Source organism: Myxine glutinosa, chromosome 7, assembly GCF_964187855.1.
Source record: "Myxine glutinosa chromosome 7, kmMyxGlut1.1, whole genome shotgun sequence".
Classification (NCBI taxonomy): domain Eukaryota; kingdom Metazoa; phylum Chordata; class Myxini; order Myxiniformes; family Myxinidae; genus Myxine; species Myxine glutinosa.
The window spans coordinates 53,684,708-53,709,922 of record NC_136267.1 but is presented as its reverse complement, the minus strand read 5'-3'; the positions used below and the strand labels follow the sequence as shown (position 1 = coordinate 53,709,922).

The window sequence follows — 25,215 nt, the reverse complement described above, 5'->3', positions numbered from 1 at the left end:
TTTCATCAGATGTTTGCTTCCATTGGGGTGACACTTGTCATAGTTACAATAACAACGCCTTCTTCTCAAATGCTATCCAGATGTGATTCAGTGCGATTCAAATTTTGAGAGTTTGTCTTTCATACATCACACTAAGCTGCATTTTTTTGTATACTTAGTCTAGGCTCGAAATAAGAGCTCGGATAACACATATAACATATAATAAAGGGAGCGGGTGAAAAGAGGGGGAGTGAGAGGGAAGTACAACACTAGGGAACAGGGACATCTGTGGAAGAGCGAGGGGTGGGGCGGGGTACACGGGATAAACAAGATGGACACTGCATGGGCTTTCAGGAAAAAAAACCCCGGAATTTGAAGGAGGTGGGTTTGGGTGGATTAATGGGGATGGAAAATATCATGGTTTTGAATGGGGAAAGATATGAGATGGTGGTGAACAGCTGTTTTGAAGATCTGGAGGGAGTAGTGGGATTGAAGTGTGTGGGAGTTTGTTCCAGAGGCGGGAGAAAAGAGGAATGAAAGAGTGAAGGTGAATAGAGAGTCTTGATTTTGCCAGTTTCACTAGAAGAGGGTTGCTGGCAGATGTTGTGCATCCTGAAGGAATATTTGGGGGACAGAGCACAGAGAGAGCTGTGGGTGCAAGGCCGGAGAAGAGTCGGTAGAAGACTGAAAGACCACCAACCTGCCTGCAGTGAGAGAGTGAAAGGCCCTTGGAGTTAGCTTCATCATGGGAGATACCTTTGATTTTAAAAGCTTGGGTTTCTCCAGCTTGCAGCCGAACTAGGTGTGAGGCAGGTTTGCCAGCTCAGAGGGGAGAGCATTACTCCATTAAGCTCAGTAGTGCCACGGAAGGACTTCACACGATGGAGGATGCCGAGTCGGCGACTGGCTTTGGAGGCCAGCTTGGAAATGTGCTTTTCCCAGGAAAGATCATGGCAGATAGTGAGACCAAAAAGCTTGACCGACAGAACTTCTTGGATAGGATTGTTGAGAGCTTGAGTGACAGAACTTATTGGAGAGGATTGTTGAGAAAGTAGATGAGAGGTTTTCCAGATGGTCTTTTTGGAGAGACATAGTGAGAGTGTGAGATTTGTCAGGATTCAAAGACATGTTCTACTTGTTTGACCAGTTTGTGAATTCTTCCTGGTCTGCAGAGAGTGAAGAGGCTGCTGCCTGCCAATCTGAGGGTTGATGTATGGAACAGCAGTGGGTGGAGTCATCAGCAAATAGATGGAGAGGATTTTCCAGAGAGTCGGAGAGATCATTAATGATCATTAAAAGATCATTAATGAAGACCAGAAAAAGCAAAGGGCCCAGAACACTGCCTTGAGGAACTACAACCTGGACAGGAAGGGGAGATGAGAGAATTCCATTTAGAGCCAGGCTTTGACTATGACAGGAGAGGAAGTCCGTGAGCCATCTGTGGAGGTTTCCATCGATACCATAGGAGGAGAGTTTGTTGAGCAGGACGGAGTGCCAGACTGTATCGAAGGTATGAGTCAAGGGAGACAGCTCTAATTTCCTGTTTGGCGTTGATGACCTGCATCCATTGTTGAGACAGCAGAAGCAGCATGTCCATAGTAGAGTGGTCTGGCCTGAACCCAAATTGATGATCATAGATCAAGCCATTGGAGAAGAATAATAATTTAATGTCAGAAACGATGATGAATTCCATGACCTTGATGATGATTGGGAGCGGGCTGATTGTTCTGTAGTTGCAAGGATCTGTTTTTGCACTTTTTTGTGTTTATTTTTGCATTTATTAAATGCATTTATTAAATTTATTTATTAATTTATGCATTTATTAAATATTTTACCCCATACAATTGAGGCAAAACTTCATGCTGAAAAGGAATTTCTAAAACATTGTTTCACAAAATCCTACTATTAATTTGCAATTTGTCACTGTCTTTGACACCAATAACAATTTTTATTACGGACCCCAGGCATCAAAAAGCTACAAAAATCACCCAAACGGTTTCAAATGTAGCATCTCGCCACCATTAGAGCATTTTAATTTCATCAGATGTGCAATAAATGTGAATTATTGCTCCCACCTTGCCGGCTCGATGACAGAAGAGGCCATTGGCATTTTTTCCGCCTCCATTCCTACCTCGTTTAGAATCCCGTGTGGGCACGGCAACTTACTAGTTGTACAGAACAAACAAGCTGGAAGCAATTTTCCTGCAATTGGATTCTTGGCTTTTTTGTTGGTCATTTCTACATTGTAGTTCGACATTTCTTCCAAGAGATGCAGTGAGGTTTAGAATTGGGGTACCAGTCATTTGAACCGAAATTTTAACAAATACCAACAATCCTGCAAATGTACATATGAGAAGAAAAGAATGTACTGTCGGGTCTACAGTGTTTGCACTTGTTGTAATGATTTTAATTACAAAACGCCTTCAAGATAATGAGTTGTATTGAAATGAAACCTCCACGTCATCGACAAAAGAATATTCACATATTAGCAGGAGACCATAAAAAAGCCCTATGTAAAGCAAGCTGTATAAAGATGCGTCATTTAAACTTACCAGCTCGGATCGGTCACAAAATACAGGCAATTCCCTCACGCCCTCACATTTCATTACATTTGTTATTATCTATTTTATTTATTTAATATTTATGTAAGATTTTCCCAGTAATTAAATGATGTGTTCTGGTTTTAGGCCCTGACCAGGCGGATCCTACAATTTTCTGCAATGCAGTGAATGGCTTTCGGAAGTTGATATCCACCCCTGTGTTGGCTGGTACTTTCAGGTTGGTCTCAAAAATTCCAAAATGCCTGTTTTGTTTTCATTTATTGTCATCCCCTATACAGGCTGTTACAGCAGTGGCTGCTGCATACCAATGTATGCCAAATGGCTGCAGAACACATGTAGCCACAAGTTATTTATTGTGTTTTTAGGGGATATTGGAGATCAGTACTTTGGGATCATTTGACAAGTTTCACTGTATTTATATTTTATTCTTAACTCAACTGGACTATGTCCAGCTGAGTTTTTGTCGACACCCAGTGTCCGTCGTCCATTGTCTGTCTGTCTGTCTGTCTGTCTGTCGTCTGTAAACAATTCGACGTCTACGCTCTAAAAGTCACAAATATTGATTCAAATTTGATGAAACTTGTTATGCAGCATCTTTAAGACATAAACTAGTTTGGGATTGAATTTGGGCGTTGCATGCCCAAAAATGGTCGCGGCAGGGCGGCCATATTGAAAAATAAATTTTTGTCAATCTGGTACTTCCTAATGTAGTTATAAGGCTGACACTTGGTGTGTAGACAGTATGTAACACACCTCAACACATACAGTCACGTGGAAAAGTAAGTACACCCCATGTAAAGTTTTGACTTTTTCAACATATTTCAACATACAGCTATTTGATCCTCATTTCAACAATATTGATAGATAAGGGTGATATAATATAACAAATATCATGAAACATTTACATTTTGTAGTCCATTGTATAATTTAAATAAACATAAATGCAAATTTCGCATGTGGAAAAAGTAAGTACACCCCTACATTTATCACTACTTCAAATACCTAAAATTAGAATCAGGTGCACCAGCTCAGGTGCAAATGATTAGAACATCGTTGGAGAGGATCTTGGAGGAACCTGTCTTATTTAAACCTCAGAAATTTATTTTGGTTTGCTCTTTGTTGTTGAAGTGTGCAGCGTCACCATGCCTAGATCAAAAGAGCTCTCTGAGGCCTTCAGAAAGAAGGTTATAGATGCCTACGAGTCTGGGAAGGGATTTTAAAAGATCTCCAAACAATTTGAAATCAATCATTCGACTGTCCGGAAGATCATCTACAAGTGGAGAATATTCCAAACAACTGCCAACTTGTTCAGGCCAGGCCGCCCCAGCAAGTTCAGCCCGAGAGCAGACCGCAAGATGCTGAAAGAAGTCTCTAAGAACCCCAGAATGTCATCACGGGACCTACAGGTAGCTCTTGCCACTGTTGATGTCAAAGTGCATGAGTCTACCATTAGAAAGAGGCTGCACAAATTTGATCTACATGGGAGGTGTGCCAGGAGGAAACCTTTGCTGTCCAGAAAGAACATCAGGGCAAGACTAAAGTTTGCCAGTGAACACCGAGGCAAAGACCAGCACTTCTGGAACAATGCGCTCTGGACAGATGAGTCAAAGGTAGAGCTATTTGGCCACAGTACCAGAAGACATGTTTGGTGAAAACCAAAGACAGCATTTGACCACAAGAACCTGATACCAACTGTAAAACATGTTGGTGGAAATATTATGGTTTGGGGCAGCTTTGCTGCATCAGGGCCTGGGCAGCTCACCATCATAGAATCCACGATGAATTCTTCATTGTACCAGAGAGTGCTTGAGGATAATGTGAGGCCATCTGTCGGAAAGTTGAAGCTCAACCGAAGGTGGACCTTGCAACATGACAATGACCCTAAACATACCAGTAAATCCACCAAGGAATGGCTGAAAAGAAAGAAATGGAGGGTTCTGGAATGGCCAAGTCAAAGCCCAGATCTAAATCCCATCGAGATGTTGTGGGGGGATTTGAAACGAGCTGTGCATGCAAGAAACCCCTCAAACATCGCACAGCTGAAATAATTCTGCATGGAGGAGTGGGCAAAAATTTCTCCCAGTCGATGTCAGAGACTGGTAGACAGTTATAAGAAACGCCTACTTGAGGTTGTTTCTGCCAAAGGGGGCAATACCACCTATTAGAGCCAAGGGTGTACTTACTTTTTCCACATGCGAAATTTGCATTTATGTTTATTTAAATTATACAATGGACTACAAAATGTAAATGTTTCATGATATTTGTTGTATTATATCACCTTTATCTGTCAATATTGTTGAAATGAAGATCAAACAGCTGTATGTTGAAATATGTTGAAAAAGTCAAAACTTTACATGGGGTGTACTTACTTTTTCACGTGACTGTATAATAAATTCAATTCTGAAATCTGAGAAAAGTAATTGTAGTTTTACTTTTCATGCCTCACTTAAAACTCAATTTTTTCTAGTTTCCTGTTTAAACATGAGATACCTTCAACGTTACTGTACCTCTTTAGCACATGCAAACTATATAGTTTGTGGTTCTATTATGCATATTCTAACCATATTGATATAGACCAGTTGAGTTCAGGTTCCCTGGAACCTCGAGTTTAAAGTGTGTGTGTGTGTGTGCGTCAGGCTTGAAGGAACCATGGAAGGTCGGAGGAGTGCCTCAGATCTCCATCAGCTTACCTGGTTGGGTGGAGACTCTTTCATGGCTCTCTCAACTGCTCCCTCTTCCACCTCTTCGATTCTCTTACATCTAGTGGCCGAGGCATGCTGCACTGGTCAGGAGCATGAGGGTTCTCTGCTTATCAGGTAAATACAAGACGCTTATTCATGGTTCCAAGGTTTTACTTTGCACACTTTAATTTATGCACGAGATAGACTTGAAATATACTGCATTTATCGGGCCTGAATTTGACATAACACACATGAACGGACATGGAGCATGAGAGGTGTGTCACCTGCATGATTTGGTGTTGACTTTAAAAACAACACAGATTAAAACCACCTTTAGAGGCCATTTTTCCCCGCAAGCGGGGGTTGGCCTTTTTCGGGGACCGTGGTTGTTGTTGTTTTTTGGTCCCCTTTTTGAAGCAATGTTTTACGGCCGGATGCCCTTCCTGCCGCCAACCCTTTTTGTCGCCTTTTTACGACAAACAGAGAATTACCAGTGAACTGGTATTCAATTAGCCGACCTCGGAAGGATGACAGGCTGAGTCAACCCCCCTGGTGTTAATTCAGCAATCGACCGGGATTCGAACCCAGGATCCTAGGATCCTAAGCTGGCACCCTAGCCGCTAGCCCAACACCAGGAAAAACAACACAGATTGATATGTGAATATCATTTGCAATGGTGTTATGCCAACGTAAGGTCATTGAAGACACAATACTGGCTTTTTAATAGCAGATGTATGTTGCTGCATATCACATGGTGCTGTGTACGTATTTGGGAGCAGAGGATGGTGGGAATACTGTGCACGGAAAATATATGTGGGTGCAGAAAGCTGAAAGAAAGTGGTGCATTAAATTGTATGGTTTCTATTGCGTACATTTAAAGGAAGATGATCAAAGTTTCAAGGATAAACAAAGTTGCACAACTTGTGCGTCCTTGAGTATTTGTCTACACTTGTTTAGTTTACCTTGTTTGTTTACTTGTTTTACCATTTCTTGTTTACTTGTTTGTTGGTTTCCCCATTCCTCCCCACGCCCACTTGTTTCGTTTACTTGTTTAGTTTGTTTAACTACAAGCCTGCCATTTTAGTCTACACGTCTACTTGTCTATCCTTGAGCCTTGAGTCCTTGATTTATCCAAGCTGAGTCTATGGGCCGATCACTTCGCCATCATAGACAGGTTTGTGGTCTTTCTGTCTTCTTCTGCTTCCTTTCTGGTCTTGCACCCTCTGTTCTTTCCATGCTTTGTCCTCCGCGCTGCTCCCCCTCCCCCCCACCCCCCCAGGTTTCTGCAGGCTGCAGGGCTCACACGGCACACCATCATCTGCCTTCTAGTGAAACTACCTGAATCCAGAATCACTTGTACACTCATTTGTTCACTCATTTGTTCACTCGTTTGTTCACTCGTTTGTTCCTCTTTTTTCCTGCCTGTGGAACCAACTTGCACTTCCTCTTCAATCTCATTTTTCCCTCCATGTCTTCAAGACAACTGTTCTCCACCTTCTGAGGTCGTCCCCACCACCATCTCAGAAAACCATGATCTTATCTACCCTCATTAACCGCCCCCCTCCCCCCAATACTCCCTCCCCCCAAAAAAAATTCCACCCCAATCTCTCCTCCCAAATTTCCGTTTTTCCCTCCTAAGAGTTTCCTTCTGTATCTGTATCAATCTTGTTCACCCAATGCATCCTCTCCTGCTCCCCCCTTCCCCTCAATTCCTCCCCACGCCCATTGTTTGTCCAAGTATCCCTCTGTCATGGCCTTCAGCTTTGCTGTTGGTGTTTTCCCCTGCTCTCTGCTGTTCCTTTTGTCCTGATGTATCCTGATCCATTCAGTGTACTAGCACTCGCTCTTCCACGAGCCTCGCCTGTGTATACAAAAAGTCATGCAGGATATCCAAAATGTAAACCGTAGCAACCACTTGTTCTCTGACTCAAAGCTGATTGAAAGCACCAGTTTCTTGTTTGACTTGTTGGGGGAATCTTGTATCTGCTCGATTTTATTTTTGGGTGAATTTTTTTGTGTTTTCATCATTTATTAATTTATTTATTTATCTGTTGAGCAGACAAATGGTGCCTTTTTTAATCAAGAAATTTGCCAGGCCCTCTCATAAAATCCTGTGCACAACCCAGATCTTGTCCGTGAATGCCTCATCAGCTTGGACTCGATGACTGCCGTTCTTGACAATCGGTGATGCTAAATGTACGCACAGAATCATGTAGGAATCGTGTAGGGAAAGAATCATGTACATGTGAGAGAATCATGTAGGGAAAGAATGTTGGCCTTTGAACACACCTGTATCCTCGCCACGTACACTTAGTTTAAATGGACTCCAGAACATTGAAGTTGCCCCAAAAGTCAAGTGTAGAACATTGGAATTGTGGCTGGTTTAATTTTCTAGCGTTATGTAATATTTCACTTCCAATCCTATGTCGTGTTTCGCCCACCTACATTAATTAAGGTACTGGTCACAAAGATGTACTTTTTTCAACAATACAATGGGATTAATTTTTGGCAATTGCAGGTGAGACCAAGTTTAACACCCCCTTCATTAAATGGTCATTAACCATCCATCAATCCCTACTTTCACGACACAGGAACTACAATTTTGTGGTTTAATTTTACTGTCACTGGGATCCACCTCAGAATTTATCTCAGAGCCCAAGCGTGCTTCCAACCTTCTCCAGGCTTTCGTATATACCACTAAAAATCTTCTTTCATAAAATTTGATGTGCATTGAACTTCAGCCAAACTTTATTAATGTATTTGGGTTTTATTTGTTAAGTGCCCCATTCCAAGTGCCATAATATTCACACATTATCTTACAATGCAGGTCACAGATCGAGGTGGAAGGTTTCGTGATCAGCCTTACTTACTGTGCAAAAACTGGCTCGGTGCTTCTCCAGCTGTTGGATGGGAGACTCTTGCATTACAATCCAGGTATTAACATGTAATGCTCTATTTGTCATCGTCATCGCCTTCTCTTTACAATGCAAAATATTTTGCTTTATCTGTTTTCTATTCCCATCTGTAAACATAGCTCCTATGCCAGGATCCCAAGTTTAAATCATACATGACATGCGCGCATATGCCAGGACCCCAAGCACGGACGCGCGACAGACAGACGGACAGAAAGACGGACAGACACAAAGACAAATGCAGATACATACAGACAGACAGACAGACACATACAGACACAGACAGGCAAAAGTGCACACACAGACAGACAGACGCAGACAGGCAAAAAGACACACAAAGACACACACACACACACACACACACACACACACACACACACACACACACACACACACACACACACACACACACACACACACACACACACACACACACACAGTAAAAAAGATACAAGCATTTTTTTGTGATAGTTTTAGAACATGAAATTTTGCATGCTTTTTCAGTGTGATGCACAAAGCTGTTAAAATGTTTTTTTTTTAAATAAAAATGTTTAGTGAAGGGTTGCAATGTTGAAGACAGGTCTCTGATAGTCTGTGGCTGACTCTTTAATTATGTAGCATTTCATTGTTGTTCAAATCGAGTTTTGCATAAGCCACATCATACTAAAATATTCAATTTGGTGTCTGTCTGTTTGATGATTTTTTGACTGCGATACATTCCATCATTACTTATCCAGTCTCAACCAAACTTCATAGGATGACTAAGGGATACACAATTAAGGTTGTAGCACATTCATTTGCCCCTCTCCCCAAGGGGGTTTTCTCCTCTGAGCGAGTTTTCCCCACCATTGCCGTCAATGGGGTTGCGTGTTGAGGTGTATATCCATGTTAAGTTAGCTTTATCATGGCGTTTTTCCAAGGCCGCTTCTAATAACAAAACTAACGATAATAGCATCATATTAATGTTATTACAAAACAATATTAATACCAATAATATCCCACCTCCCCAAAGTGTTTTTCCTCCTTGAACAAACGTCAAGTCAACGTTTATAAATAGCTTAACCATGGTGTTTTCGTGGGAGCAACGGCCCAGCAGCCTCTATCAGAAATGAAAATATTATAAACCACAAACACGTATGATTAGCTTTTTAAACAGTTGCTAATGCTGTTTATAACACTAAATGAAGAAACTTGGAGGAATCCCAACATCCGTGAGGGAAGTTTTACTTACAGAACTGAGCGAATATCTACTGTACTCTATACGCCCCACAAGGGTTGGGTAAATAACACGACCCTTCCTGCTGCTAAGGTGGCGTTTTTCGTCGGGAACTTTTGAAACTCGCTCCTGCTTTTTAACACGAAACTGAACGGGAGGAATCCCGGGTTGTGCTCATTTACCAAGCAGCTAGCTATCGCTTGCCAAGCCAGCCAATCCTTAATGGTTTTGAATGGAGTGCTTGCTTGAATGCTTAAACCACTTGGCGATCTCTTCACAAGAAACTTGGTAAATGAACACACACCCAATGTTCTTGAGACCCGACCATAGATCGACTTTAATCTATATACTCCCGTAGTGAGTGGGTGTACTAGTTGTAGAAAATACACAAGTTAACCAACTTGATTTTGTCCAAAAAAAAGAACAAATGCCCAAAGTCAAACCATTTTAGTCACAATCTGGTTTTCAATATATTTTCCTGGTCTGGGCGTGTAATTTTCCCACGTATAGCAATTTAATCGTAAAATAATTTCTTCATGAATTGCCTAATAGCATACCTCAACCACCAGTGTTTCATCTGAAGCTGTGACTTTTTGAAAATTAATTAAATGTCATTAATTTAAATAATTAATTGATTAATCAATAAATCAAAAATACCCTTTACAGTCAAATCACTTTGTCATTGTCATATCCAAATATCAGCTTCCTAACTCAAAAGGTGCCTGAGATATTGCTCAGAAGAGAAAGGAAATAAATAAGTAGTTAATTAATCGATAATAATTAAGTAATTAATCAATCAATTGATTAATCAATAAATAAATAAAAATACTGTTTTTGCCAAAGCACATGCTCACTATTGTGCCCAAATTTCAGTTTCCTATCTCAAAGGATGGCTGAGCTATCGCCCGGACAAACAAACAAACAAACAAACCAGAAAGAAACCGGAGTGAAAATTGAGTACTCCATTTCAGCGCCCGTCATCGCCGGGCATCGAACATGCAGCGCCTGGAGATGGAAGAGGAAAGGAGCGGTGTACAAAAAACCCCTCTTTGATTTATTTGGTCAGTTGTTTGATACTGATGATTGGACCTTCTATTGATTGTTGCATTGTTTGCAGTTGATGAGCGATTGTGTCCCTGGAAGGATGGGTTTGGTAAACCTGTTGAGTTTTCCCAACCGTGCATCAAAGTGGAACTGGCCAGCTACAAGGATGAGGTTTGTTTTCAACTTCCAAAACAGTCTCATAATTTTAACTTGATAAATCGTTTTATTGCTTTCTGACAATTTTAACGCATTGTTTGTCTTTGTAGGAAGCACAAATCTTCCATTTAATGAGCTATTGAGATATATTTTTGTTAGATTGTTGCATCACAAGAAGTATGAACCTACCATTGTATGAAGCATAATTAAAACGTATTTGCTAGGAAGGCGGAGAGGAGGCTGTCGGATGGGGGAGAATTTTCTTCTCCCCATAAGCACACACACGTCCTTCGGGGAAGCATAAATAAATATATAAAAGGCCTCTTCTCCCTAGACAGTGAGCCTACTCTTTATAACTTTCCGTTTATTCAATCCATTACTCCATTTTGCTGAGTAACAACAAGCACACTGCAACAGTTCACCTTACCAAAACACCTTCTTTCCACATGTTGGTGATTCATTTCAGCATTTTTTTTTTTTTTTTTCAATAAATGTACTCTTTTTGCATGTACAGCACAATGCATACCTCCAGTCCACCTGTGCACCCTCCCTCACCCTCACGCTGCCCGTTATCTGCATGCATAATTAAATTAAACATGTGCTCATGTCATCATCATCATGCTTTAATTTAGGCCGAGTGCAATGCATCCTGTCACAATAATGCAGTTTACTTTGTGAATTTTGTTTTTCTTCAGGAGGTTGTGCTTGGGTTGTCAGAGAAGTCAAAGTTGTTCATCGATAACTGTGAGGTATGTGGTTGTGGTGTTGTATTGTTTTGTCAAATCTTAAATTTTCGCTCTGCTTTCGTGCAAGTCGCACACTACGACAACCTTTAAATAATCCATGTGTATAGGTTTTATCTCTGAGTTATATTTAAATTGGCTTGATGATTGTTATGACCCTATAACTTTTTCCCACGATTTGGTTTACCAGGACATTGCTCATATTTTTCCCTTGCAGTTCTTTGTCAAGAAAATGTTTTTGCTGAACTTTATGGCTCTGTTAATGACATTTTTGTTTTTACTTGCTTCCTGCTATTTTTGTCACTCAGATTCAGTGAAGATTGTCTTTTTTATGCCTCTGCAGTCGTAGGCGCCCGAGACGTATGTTTTCGGGTTTGTCCGTCCGTCTGTGTGTGAGTGCGTGTGTAGCAGATTTTAGTTGTCATGATAACTTTTAAACCGCTGAAGGGATTTTGACCAAACTTGATACAAGTATGTACTATGTGCAAAGATTAACTGGTTACATTTTCGGGTCAAAGGCCAAATATCTGAAAATGATAAAATTGAACATAAATCTGGATAGGACAATCTGATGTTGACATGGATCAGTGAGTGGATTCCCCATTGTGAGTGAGTGGAGGAATGCTATGAACTTCAAAATGACAGGGTCATCAGAGCATTATTTGACGAACCATTTAAATTGATCAAACTCCAGCTCGGAGCATCTCATCTATCTCTCTGTCTCTGTCTCTGTCTCTCTCAATCTCTATCTCTATCTCTATCTCTATCTCTCTGTTTCTGTCTCTGTCTCTGTCTCTCTCAATCTCTATCTCTATCTCTCTGTTTTTGTCTCTGTCTCTCTCAATCTCTATCTCTATCTCTATCTCTATCTCTATCTCTATCTCTATCTCTCTGTCTCTGTCTCTCTCAATCTCTATCTCTATCTCTATCTCTCTGTTTCTGTCTTTGTCTCTCTCAATCTCTATCTCTATCTCTATCTCTATCTCTATGTCTCTGTTTCTGTCTCTGTCTATCTCTATCTCTATCTCTGTCTCTCTCAATCTCTGTCTCTCTGTCTCTGTCTGTCTCTGTCTATCTCTCTATCTCTCTATCTGTCTATCTCTCTATGTCTCTCTGTCTCTATGTCTCTGTCTCTGTCTCTATGTCTCTGTCTCTATGTCTCTGTCTCTATGTCTCTGTCTCTATGTCTCTGTCTCTATGTCTCTGTCTCTATCTCTCTGTCTCTCTGTCTCTGTCTCACTCTCTGTCTCTCTGTGTCTCTGTCTCTGTCTCTCTGTCTCACTCTGTCTCACTCTGTCTCACTCTGTCTCTGTCTCTGTCTCTATCTCTCTCTCTCTCTCTCTCTCTCTCTCTCTCTGTTAGAGTCAAATGTATGAAGTGTATAAAAAGCGATTACCCAGGCACAAGTTTGGATACTCCCAAATTCCTATCTCCCAACAGCTAAATTAAATCACCGACATTATACTTGTGAAATCAAAATAAGTAATAAGTCAAATACTTGTGACAATAAATGCCAGGTATAAACCAATTTATCTCATCAGATTAACTAAACACAAACAAGTTGGTGGAACTCGGAATATGACCCACAGCAATGCTTAACAGTGTGTGATGTTACCAGTCAGCGGACAGTTAGTGTTGAACAATCGAGGAAAACCCCAAGGCTTCTTCAAAAAGCAACAGCACAACCATTGGATTTTACCAGGGTGGAAGTTGAGGGAAGGAATCCACAATATGTCCACATCATCAGAATCCAAACTACAGGAAGTTCACAAGAGACAACCTCCACTCCACAGCCTGTTGTAATGCCTCGGGGTAACAGCCAGTATAAAGCCAATGAGAAAGGATTTCACCCACAGGTCTATATTCCTCAATCCATCAGCAAATTCCACTGTTACCCAGTCCTTCCAGTCCGAGTCAAGGTTTGACACCGCTCTACCGAGTGCCGTTCAGTTTATTTTGATATGCACAGGTAAAGGAGAGGTTAAATTGAAAAAAAAAGGGAGAATGGAAGTGAAAGGAAGTCGGGGGTGTTTGAAACTTGAGAGAAGCGAAAGAGGTTAGAATGAACAAGAAGAGGGGAGAGAAAGAACATAGGAGCCAAGGAGGTGGAGAGGGGAGGTTTTAAGCTTGGATCATTTGGTATTTGGGTGTGGAGGGTTTAAACTTGGATCATTTTGTACATGTAATTGCTTTATGTCCCCGGAGGCCTAGAACATACTGTTACGTTTGTGGGGGTAGAGATGAATCTCATCAGAAAGGCAGGATTGTGTAAATTGGCATGGACCATGTGGCATGAGGAGGAGGGGCCTCAAAGTGACTGGGTGGGGAGTCTGTGTAGAGTGCGATCGTATGCGTGTCCCCATATGAGGGGTGGAGCTATGCTGGTTGGGTGGGGCTTGAGGATGATCCCCAGTGTGGTTGCCCCTGTGATTTTTCCTTCTGTTTTGTTTCATCAAGGAGGGCCGCCATTAAAACAACCATTACAACAATGGCCATTACACCCACCACACCGTCAGGTGGAGAGAGACCCGATCATTTGCCGATCGGCGGGTAAACCCTGCTCAGACGAACATACCCGAATGGCAAGCTAGACTCCGCATTGATGACTTATAACGGAGAAACCACGCCCCAAGCTTCGTGACAGGTTAAGGAGCCATGAGATGATGTAATTGGACGTCAGGATTGGTCGGGGGGTGACGTCGGCGGGGGACGGGGGAGGGTTCCTTCTTTCTCCTCCCTCCCCTCTTCCCCCTTGCTCTCTTGGTGCTGGCTGTGTGGAGAGCGGTCACATTTTGTCTCTCTGTCCTGGGCTTCATGGTGAACGGTTGCATTTTAGAATCTTCTTGGTTCTGGCGATCAGATCGGGTGGTCGCTTTTGTTCTTTGTACCTGGCTTGGCTGTTCCTGGCTCATGTGCGATCATGGAGAGGAGGAGGAAGAAGCGGACTCGCTCTCTTGTGCCGGCTTTGGGATCGAACGGGGGGACGTTTGGTTGCCTGCTGCACGGCTCGGTGTGCGGGCACTTCAACGCGCGGTCCTCTCAGCGACCGACCCCACCAGAGTGCTCGGCGAGACCAGAGCTGAGCGCCAAAGACAAAGGGGGGATTTTCTTTTTATTTGCTTAATCATTCCCTTGTCTGTTCCGTGTGTCTGAGTGGAGACGTCTTAAATTAGGAATTATAGGTTTTCTTTACCTCAACATTTAAATTGCCATTTTATCGTCTCATAATTATTTCATTAAATTCATTATTTGTTGCATTTTCCTTTTGTGTCGTGTTCGTTTACTCGTCTGTGGGTTAGAGTAATAAACCCCGTTGCGGCCGTCCGTTCAGCTCGGGCTTTGGGGCCTTTCCCGCATGTGCAAAAAGATAATCCCGCCAAGTTTCAGGTATACGCCTCGGAGTTAAAGAAACGTTCGGCTATCTGTCCAAGGCTGGTCTTCATTGGCCACGGACTTGACAATACTCATCTTTCTTAATCATGTCTGTGTTATTCGGGATTCGGAAGAACTCAGTCACCTCGTGTAAGACCATCATGCATGATACAGTTGACTTCCACTCATAAATGTGGTGGTTGTTGTTGTTGGTATGGTTTCCTTCCTTACGATTTACGCACCATTGCCCTCTCTTTATTTTTATTTCTTTTTTTTGTTACATTTTATTCACAGCCAGTGAATTTTTGTTCTAAAGATTTCACCACCACATAATGATTCCAATGGAAGAGGAAGGTTAATTTGACAGTGGCTGGGGTAGCAGAGCAACAATTGGGTGCAACCAGCAAGGGAATAAATTAATTGGAAAGGAAGCGAGAGAAAAGAGGAGGAAACACTGCAATCAGCAATTAAGAGAGTTGGAAGGGTCGATAGGGGTAATAAAGATCGTGAGTCAGGATGTGTGATATCACAGGATGGTGGTGCACTGCCTAGTGCCTAGTTGATTGAAGCCCTTGAGGGAGGGAAGAGTGGGAAAGAAAGGCCTCTGGAAAGGGGTCCCATAGGTGGGAGAAGCAACGAACAAAGGAGTTGAGGTGTGCAGTCAGCTTCGATTTTGGAAGTTTAACTCGGAGGGAGTTAATGTAAGAACCCATTCTTCCTGGAGTTGCTCAGGAGGGTCGGAGGACAGAAAACAGAGGCCAAAATATTGGAGATGAAGTTGTAAACAGAGACCACAGACCTGTCTGTGATGCGAAAACAACAATCCTTGACATGACCAATGTTGTAAACTTTTGCAAATCCATGTGAGTGTTGTATACTGCCCCTTTTCACCCCTCAGCCCAATGGGCTAAGGGGTATTGTCGTCAGGGATGTCGTCCGGGCGGGCGGGCGGGCGTCCGGGCATCCGTCAACTTTTGGTTTCTTTCAATTTCAATGAGAACGGCTCGTCCGATTAAATCAATTTTTGCAGTGTGTGTTGGGGTTGAGTAGAGGAAGGTTCCTTTCGAAAATGGGCGCGCTGCGATTTTCAATATGGCCGCCACGGTAGCCATCTTGAAATTGGTTTCCGTCAATTTTGAGCAGAACGGCTTGTCCGATTAAATCCATGTTTGCAGTGTGTGTTGGGGTTGAGTAGAGGAAGGTTCCTTTCGAAAATGGGCGCGCTGCGATTTTCAATATGGCCGCCACGGCAGCCATCTTGAAATTGGTTTCCATTAATTTCGAGCAGAACGGCTTGTCCGATTAAATTCATTTTTGCAGTGTGTGTTGGGGTTGAGTAGAGGAAGGTGCCTTTCGAAAATGGGCATGCTGCGATTTTCAATGTGGCCGCCACGGCTTCCTTTCACCATGCATGGGCTGAGGGGTTACGCCTGCTTTACGGTGCTATTTATTCCAGTAGTTGTCCATGGGAATGCCCTGTGTATATTTCTTGCTCACTTTTCTTGTCATTTGCCAATTAGTTTCCATACTTCCTTTACTCTTCCCTTTGCACCTCTTGTGCTCTCCTTCCAAATTGCAAGATGAAATGTGTTTTTCTGTTGTGCTTTCTCTTTTAGATCGATATTCTTTGTCTTCCTGTCTTTTCAGGTCATCTCCAACTGTAGTTCATTTGCTCTGCATGATAACTTCTTGATGGTCTGCACACACACGCACTTGCTGCGCTGTTTGGAGTGGCACGGAAGCGAGACAGGTAAATAACCGTTTGTTGTTCTTAACAAGTAAACAAAAACAACTAACAGGTTTTTAAAAATCTTATTCCTATATTCAGCAGCATTCATTATACCATACCCAAGTTCACCTGTACCAAAACGATTTTTGCAGTGTGTGTTGGGGTTGAGGTCAACATAGGTCAACATAGGCCAAAGATCACCAACTTTGTCAAATTTCTAAAATCCTCAATTTTCATCTGATTGGCTGGAAATCTTAAGAGGATTTGCATCAATATATGGTCACTGCATTCAACCACCAATTATTTTTGAGGTCATCATAGGCCAACACCTTATTTTAGGGATTTCATGCTAAGTGTGCTAAGTATCGTGCTAAGCACGACATATTTCTTGTTTGTTTATTTATTTTTCTTACATTGATATAAGGCTCATGGTAGATCTTCATCCCTGTGTTTGTTCAGGTATTTTGGATGTGGACATGCCAAAAGAGGAGGTCACTCGGAAACTGGAGCGAGGCTCACGCATCGTCACTGCTGTATCGGGAGACACCAAAGTTGTCCTACAGGTGCCATTTTTATTTTGTATTGCATTTATCACGTGCTCAGCGTTTCTGCTGTGCTCATTTTTCTTTGTATTGAAATAAAAAATGGAATTGCATGCAGTATGGTTCTTGTCTTTATAGTTGCTCCAAATAAGATTTATCAGCCCTTATGACTGCTCTTTATTCAGTGTTTTGCAAAAGTGTTTCCAACTCTCATCAATGACAAGCATTTGATCTTATTTGGGTGATTTTTTTGTACTGTAGCCATCTCACATTTTTAGTTCATCTCATCTCAATTCTCGAAGAGATTAACTTCTAAAATGGGTCGTGATGTCCGTCCGTCCGTCTGTTAAATTTTTGGTATTTTGCTACTCCTCCCTTATTACGTATATGATTGTTCTGAAACTTAACACATGAATACAAGACAGTAGTCAGCACAACCGCTCGGTTTTCAATATTTTTATTTAGGATAATGGGGGCACCCAGGAGGGGTTGGCCCCCAAACTTGGAATCCCTACTTGTCCCTTATTTACCTTCCACTCGATGGTCTGCAGGATCACTCGGTCTTAGATTTTTTTTTGATTTCGGATGTTTCAAATTCAGATCATGGGGGCTCCGAAGGGGTGTGAGGAGGAGGGGGGGGGGGGGGTTACACCCTGAAACATCAGATCCCTACTACTTATCCCTTATTGATCAACTGATTGCTCTGAAACCCGATTCCACTTAATGGTCCGCAGCATCATCCGGTCTTAGATGTTTTGATAACATATCAGATGCCTTCCCAATGGAGATGGGGCGGGGAGGGGAAGGTGCAGGAGGAAGTATTATCTCCTTTCCAGTCAGACTCCTCTCGTTTCCATTCCGACTCCTCTTGTTTCCATTTTGAGTCCTCTCACCTGTGTGATCGCTTTGCCCCTCTTCGGAGCCTTCACCTCATCATCGTCCGAGCATCATCACCAAAACCCGCTACGAGTTTGCACTGCAAACACAATCTTTTCCGGGCATGGGGAGAGACATGGCAGTTCGGTAGTACGTGGAGTGAGGCTAGTGAGGAGGACTCAGACCAGGACAGACATGCCTGTGTTGCCAGGCAACATTAGTTCAACTGAGTTAGCGCAAGGTGTGAAGGGGCTCGGTTCGTCCCAATCCTTATCTTTTTCTTCCTCTTTCTCATATCTCTCCCTTCCATTGTCAAATATAAGATTGGCACCATTTTTGTAAAGGTGATAAGTGATTGACTAGGGCATCCGGTGAGGTGTAGGGGACAAGGTGAATGTAAATGTGCTTGTAAATTGCCTCCTTGTACATAGGTGCTTTGCCTGAATACATCTTTGAAATAATTATTGTCCTGACTCTCTTGGCTGTTCCGATTGCGGCGCAAAGCAGCTGGGGGTAAATTGCCCAGACCATAGGGAGTAAGATCGCAGGAAGCAGTGCATAACCATGGTTCGTTCGTCAAATTAATTAAGATTGATTATGTAGCTGCCGGCACGATACTCTATCCATGACGATCATCTCACTGGCAATGGTAACACAACACTGGGTATGGGGAGCCGGCCTCAGATGAGCAGTATGAATGGCGTTCATGGTCTTTGAAGTTGACCAGACGTTACGTTTCGCGTAATATCCGGTCAACATGCATTTCGGCCATTTTGTAGCCATTATTGCTCTTAGTCAATGCCTCGACATCTTGCCATGTTGTTTCTGCAGATGCCACGTGGAAACTTGGAAACAATCCACCCTCGTCCCTTGGTGTTGGCTCAAATTGGCAGATGGTTGGACAAGTGAGTATTGATACAGTTAAGCCATTCTCATGGCTGTTACATGTAAACAGCATCTCGAGCGCATGTTTGTAACAAGGAACGCAAGATCTTATTGATTGGAAGAACCTATTGTCCCTTTTCAAGGCAGGCTCTTTATGCTGGGCTTGCATCGAAGTAGTTTTATTCTTATTTCATTTTTCCCTGTTCAGTGGACTTTGGAAAGTAAAAAGTTATCAATAACTTGTGCTCTTACTTTGAAGAACATTATGGTTGTTGAATGGGTTGGTTTTTATTAATCAACTTGTAGGTGTACCCAGTATTTGCCCAGTGCTGTTATCATCCTGTTGGCATTTTGAAGAAATCAATTTTTTTTTCCATATATTTTTGTGTGGGCCTAAAAACACTTCCATACACCCATAAGCAATGGGATCGGGATCATTTAATATTACCTTTCACATAGATACAAAGGCTTAGGCACGATAGAGTGATTTAAAAAAAAAAATCCAACCTTTCTTTTTCCAAAAAAAAATTTTGTTTCCTAAAATACCCCCTGTCACTCCTGATGAACCTCTTAATGTTTGACGAAGATCTTTTTTGCCATCCCTGAGAAAAATGTTGACACAGACAGACACACAAACCGCTCTTGTAGTTTAGGTTATACATACTATGAACTTTCATTGATGATGTATGACTGACCGGTGCAAACTTACAATTCCTATTGTTTGAGGGTGCTACATGCGTGCTAAGGATTCCTAATTGAGCGTTTCTGCATTCAAACTTGAGTAGAGTGTTTTTTTTACGCTTCCGAAGCCAAAGTCGCCGGATGCACTATGTTTTCGCGTTGTCTGTCCGTCTGTTTGTCCGTTTGTGATAGGTTTTTGTTACCGCGATAACTTGAGAACAGCTGAAGGGATCTTGGTCAAACTTGGTGCAGGTATGTATAATGAGATAAAGATGAACTGGTTCGAAATTGGGGTCACGAGGTGAAAGGTCAGAGGTAATGGTAGGTAAAAATCCTGTTTCTGAGCTAACTTGTGAAACAGCCATGGGATTTTCACCAAACCTGGTATAATTATAAATCATGATGAAAAGATGAACTGATTAGATTTTGGAGTCAAGAGGTCAAAGGTCAGAGGTCATGTTAAGTAAAATATATGCTGCTACGCCAACTTGTGAACAAGTGATGGGATCTTAAACAAATTTGGTATAAGTATATATTGTCGTGTGTCTCCCCTGTAGTGAACACCGCAGGGTGACGGATGGCCGACCGAGCTTTAACTCCGAGGCGTATACTCAACTATGGCGGTAGTGACACGCGCGGGGGATAGTGGAGGGCAGGGAGGTCCTTACCTGTATGGCCGGACGCGACGAGGATTATTCGATTCCCACCAACAAATAAACGGAGAAGACAAGGAATTGAAAGTCAACAAAGAATGGGTTTAATAAAAATAAATGCCAGGATAACAGAACTGTACAGCAAAACGAATTCCTAAATTGAGGCGCCCCCACACGGACTCATATAAAACGCAAGGGGATGATAAAATAATGAAAGTAACAAAATGTGTGGTGCGTTTGCCTGATACTCAGCTCCGGTGTTCTTGACCGTCCGGGGTCCTCACAGGTCTTGCATCCCTGCACGGGAATAAATGCTTTGGCGCCAATTTCTCCGCCAACCGCCGACACGAAGCGAACAGGCCAGGCGCCCCCTCGTCCTTCCTGCTCGGCCGTACCGAGCCCCGACACTCCTCTCAGGTGCACACAGCACCAAGCGCAGCCGTCACAAAGCCAGCACCTAGGAGAGACAAGAGAAGGATGCGTCCGCCCTTCCCGCAGCCCGGAACAGGGAGAGCGAAAATGCAACCAGGACCAGAGAGCAAATAATAAGCTGTGACCACCTGGCATGAACCCAGGATCAGAGAGAAGGAATGTGAAATGTACTGTTCATAATGAATGTCAGAACCAAGAGAGATAATGCAGATGCGTCCGCTTTCCACGAACACCAGGAATCGAGAGAGCGAAAATGGCGATGCTCTGCCTTTTTGTCCCTTGCGCTAGAATGTTCTTTCTAACATCACACTCGCTCCAATCGTGCCGTGCCTTCGCATCGCTCTATGGCTATCCTGATCAATCGTTCCTCTCGGGGCGTGGCCTCACGGCCTTTCTTGATGCCCCTTGAGATGACTCGGCTGGGTGGCGTCGGTGGTAGTGTCCGGATCCGGTCTGCAATAGTGTGGTTTATTTTAGGCGCTGATCACCTGGCTGTGGTGTGTGTGTCATAGGAAAGAAGGGAAAAATACAGAGGCGACTTCACACAGGGAATGTTACCTTTATACCCCAACTAATTAGCATAGCTCCACCCCTCGCATGGAGACAAATATACACTTACACGACATCCGGGCCTAACTTAATTACAGCGAGGTGTCTACACGGCATACGGAGCACGCTACCCTATACAATTCTACCTGGACTAAGGTATTTCATTACCTACCCTCACAAACGTAACAATATGATGCAATGATGAACTGATTGGATTATGGCAGCAAGAGGTCAAAGGTCAGAGGTCATTTATTGTAAGAATGTGATAACTTGAGAACAGCTGAACGGATTTAAATCAGACTTGGTACAGGTATATATAACGACGTAAACGTGAACTGATTCGATTATGGGGGTTACTAGGCCAAAGGTCAGAGGTCCCGTTAAGTTAAAAATATGTTACTGTTCTAACTTGTGAACTAGTGATGGGATTTTGACCAAACTTGGTATAAGTATGTACAGTCACGTGAAAAAGTAAGTACACCCCATGTAAAGTTTTGACTTTTTCAACATATTTCAACATACAGCTACTTGATCTTCATTTCAACAATATTGATAGATAAATGTGATATAATATAACAAATATCATGAAACATTTACATTTTGTAGTCCATTGTATAATTTAAATAAACATAAATGCAAATTTCGCATGTGGAAAAAGTAAGTACACCCTTGGCTCTAATAGGTGGTATTGCCCCCTTTGGCAGAAACAACCTCAAGTAGGCGTTTCTTATAACTGTCTACCAGTCTCTGACATCGACTGGAGAAATTTTTGCCCACTCCTCCATGCAGAATTCTTTCAGCTGTGCGATGCTTGAGGGGTTTCTTGCGTGCACAGCTCGTTTCAAATCGCCCCACAACATCTCGATGGGATTTAGATCCGGGCTTTGACTTGGCCATTCCAGAACCCTCCATTTCTTTCTTTTCAGCCATTCCTTGGTGGATTTACTGGTATGTTTTGGGTCATTGTCATGTTGCAAGGTCCACCTTCGGTTGAGCTTCAACTTCCGACAGATGGCCTCACATTATCTTCAAGCACCCTCTGGTACAATGAAGAATTCATAGCGGACTCTATGATGGTGAGCTGCCCAGGCCCTGATGCAGCAAAGCTGCCCCAAACCATAATATTTCCACCACCATGCTTTACAGTTGGTATCAGGTTCTTGTGGTCAAATGCTGTCTTTGGTTTTCGCCAAACATGTCTTCTGGTACTGTGGCCAAATAGCTCTACCTTTGACTCATCTGTCCAGAAGCATATTGTTCCAGAAGTGCTGGTCTTTGCCTAGGTGTTCATTGGCAAACATTAGTCTTGCCCTGATATTCTTTCTGGACAGCAAAGGTTTCCTCCTGGCACACCTCCCATGTAGATCAAATTTCTTCTCCACTTGTGTCTCCATCTCAGAGATTCTTCTCCACTTGTGCAGCCTCTTTCTAATCGTAGACTCGTGCACTTTGACATCAACAGTGGCAAGAACTACCTGTAGGTCCCGTGATGACATTCTGGGGGATCTTAGAGAGTTCTTTCAGCATCTTGCTTTGTGCCCTCGGGCTAAACTTGCTGGGGCGACCTGGCCTGAACAAGTTGGCAGTTGTTTGGAATCTTCTCCACTTGTAGATGATCTTCCGGACATTCGAATGATTGATTTCAAATTGTTTGGAGATCTTTTTAAATCCCTTCTCAGACTCGTAGGCATCTATAACCTTCTTTCTGAAGGCCTCAGAGAGCTCTTTTGATCTAGGAATGGTGACGCCGCACACTTCAACAACAAAGAGCAAACCAAACTAAATGTCTGAGGTTTAAATAAGACAGGTTCCTCCAAGATCCTCTCTAACGATGTTCTAATCATTTGCACCTGAGCTGGTGCACCTGATTCTAATTTTAGGTATTTGAAGTAGTGATAAATGTAGGGGTGTACTTACTTTTTCCACATGCGAAATTTGCATTTATGTTTATTTAAATTATACAATGGACTACAAAATGTAAATGTTTCATGATATTTGTTATATTATATCACCTTTATCTATCAATATTGTTGAAATGAAGATCAAATAGCTGTATGTTGAAATATGTTGAAAAAGTCAAAACTTTACAAGGGGTGTACTTACTTTTTCACGTGACTGTATATATTATGATGCAAAGATGATCTGATTATATTTTGACATCAAAGGTGAGGAGTGAGGTAATTTTGTGATTTTGTTCGGATCAGAGGTCATGTCAGGTGATAACGTGAGAACAGCTGAAGGGATTTAAATCAAACTTGGTACAAGTATGTGTAATGATGTAATAATGTGGGCAGAGGCATATCGATCAACGCCGTGACGTCAAAGAATGTCATTCTAGTTCATTGTGAGATACTTTCTCTTTTTGTCTCGCTTTGATATGGAAAGTATAGCCTGTTGTTTGCTTAACAGTTAAGGTGGCTGGCTTAAGATCTGAAAGACTTGAATTTGAGCCCCTGGTGTGCCGTTAAATAATACCCTGTTGGTTGACTCAGCCTGTCATTCTTCTGAGGTCGGCAAAATGAGTACCAGCTTAGTGGAAATGGGGCAATGGATCAGTGACACAGCTGCACTCCCAGCCATGATGCTACAAGCAGCCCACAGGCTGCATACAACAACAACAACATGCATTTTAAGGCCATGTTCCCTGCTAGAGCGGGGGTTAGCCTTGCGGTCCCCATGACAATCTTCTCCAATTTGCCCTATTTTCTGCATCTCTCCTTGTTAACCCCCTTGCCCGCATTTCTTCTTCCACCATCTTTAGCCAAGTCTTTCTCGGTCTTCCCCGTCCTCTACTTTCTTCTACATTAACTTCCATCACTCTTCTCAACCAGTCACTTTCATCCTTCCTCAATACATGACCAAACCATCTCAACCTGTTCCTCTTCACAGCATCAATCACAGGCAATATTCCCATCATCTTTCGCAATTCATCATTTGTCTTCCTCTCTCTCAACGATACTCCGCACATCCATCGAACCATTCGCATTTCCACCCTTTCCAGCCTTCGTTGCTGCTCTACGTTCATTACCCATGTCTCGCTCCCATAAATCATAACACTTCTCACACATGCAGCATACACCTTTCCCTTCAGCTTCAGCGACACTCTCCTCCTCATCAGCACGCCACTCAGTTCCCGAAACGTCTTCCATGCACATCTCACTCGAGCAACCGTTGCCGAGTCTGATCCACCTTCTCCATTCAGCATGTCTCCGAGGTAGCAAAGGCTGCATACAATATAATAATAGTAATAGTAAACATTACAAACTAAAAAGCATCTGAAAACACAAAGCGCATCCGCATCAGCTTTGTATTTTACTTCTTCTATATGTTAAACATGACAAACAGCTTTAAAAATACAAAAAGATTGACGATTTTAGGCGACTTTGACCTCAAAAGCAATAGGCTTCAGTGACTCAATATGCAAAGCCTGCTCAAATTTCAAGTCCATCCAATGGAAATTGGAGATTTTGTGGCCTTGACCTTTGACCTTCTTGACAGGACACAGGAACACACTCAATGAATTGGGTCACTACAACAACAACAACAACAACAACAACAACACTGACATATTGAAATGACTAACATCTTGATATTTAATGCAACCTTCACCTTTGACCTTTTGATCCAAAAAAATCAATCTGTTTCTACTAGCTTTTGATTTGTGAACCAATCCAATGACTCAATATGCAAATTCTTAAAATTTCAGGTCAATTGAATGGCAATTGATGATTTTATGGGATGTTGACCTCAGTCCTTTTGACCAAATTATTAAGTTTTCTCTCAGACCTTTTGACCAATTTTTTAAGTTTTCTCTTCGTATTCTCATCATAAAGTTTTCTTTTGAAAATTTTACAACAAAAGCTGAAATGGTAAAAAAAAGTTATGGCCTGTACAGACACGCAGACAGAAGTGATTGCAAAACCCCATTTCTCGCTGTGCGTGGGATGGGCTAAGTGGCTGGATTTGTCATTGAAATGAAACACAAAATAACGACGTCATCGAAATTCATTTTGCCTATATGAATATCGCCTTGTTCATCCATCTCAACTTGATATTTGGCAATGGAGAGGGTCAATCGCAACTGGCATGTGATCAAGTACATACTTATTAGTCCCCTACCCAAAGTGGACTATAGGTTTGTTCTCTGTCTGTCTGTCTGTCTGTCTGTCTGTCCATCTGTCCGTCCGTCCTACCTGTGATTTTC

The 25,215-nt window shown here is 42.4% G+C and overlaps 1 protein-coding gene across 4 annotated transcripts in view; it reads left to right on the top strand.

Moving 5' to 3' along the window:
* ELP1 (elongator acetyltransferase complex subunit 1) overlaps window positions 1-25,215 on the top strand; it is a 107,468-nt gene that overhangs the window by 21,475 nt on the left and 60,778 nt on the right. For all 4 annotated transcript variants that reach the window (XM_068122341.2, XM_068122340.2, XM_068122337.2 and 1 more), the window contains exons 13-20: window positions 2,667-2,757; window positions 5,177-5,356; window positions 8,049-8,155; window positions 10,467-10,564; window positions 11,245-11,298; window positions 16,312-16,414; window positions 16,853-16,956; window positions 18,643-18,716. In XM_068122341.2, coding sequence (XP_067978442.2) covers window positions 2,667-2,757; window positions 5,177-5,356; window positions 8,049-8,155; window positions 10,467-10,564; window positions 11,245-11,298; window positions 16,312-16,414; window positions 16,853-16,956; window positions 18,643-18,716 — 811 coding nt within the window. The remainder of the gene's footprint in view (window positions 1-2,666; window positions 2,758-5,176; window positions 5,357-8,048; window positions 8,156-10,466; window positions 10,565-11,244; window positions 11,299-16,311; window positions 16,415-16,852; window positions 16,957-18,642; window positions 18,717-25,215) is intronic.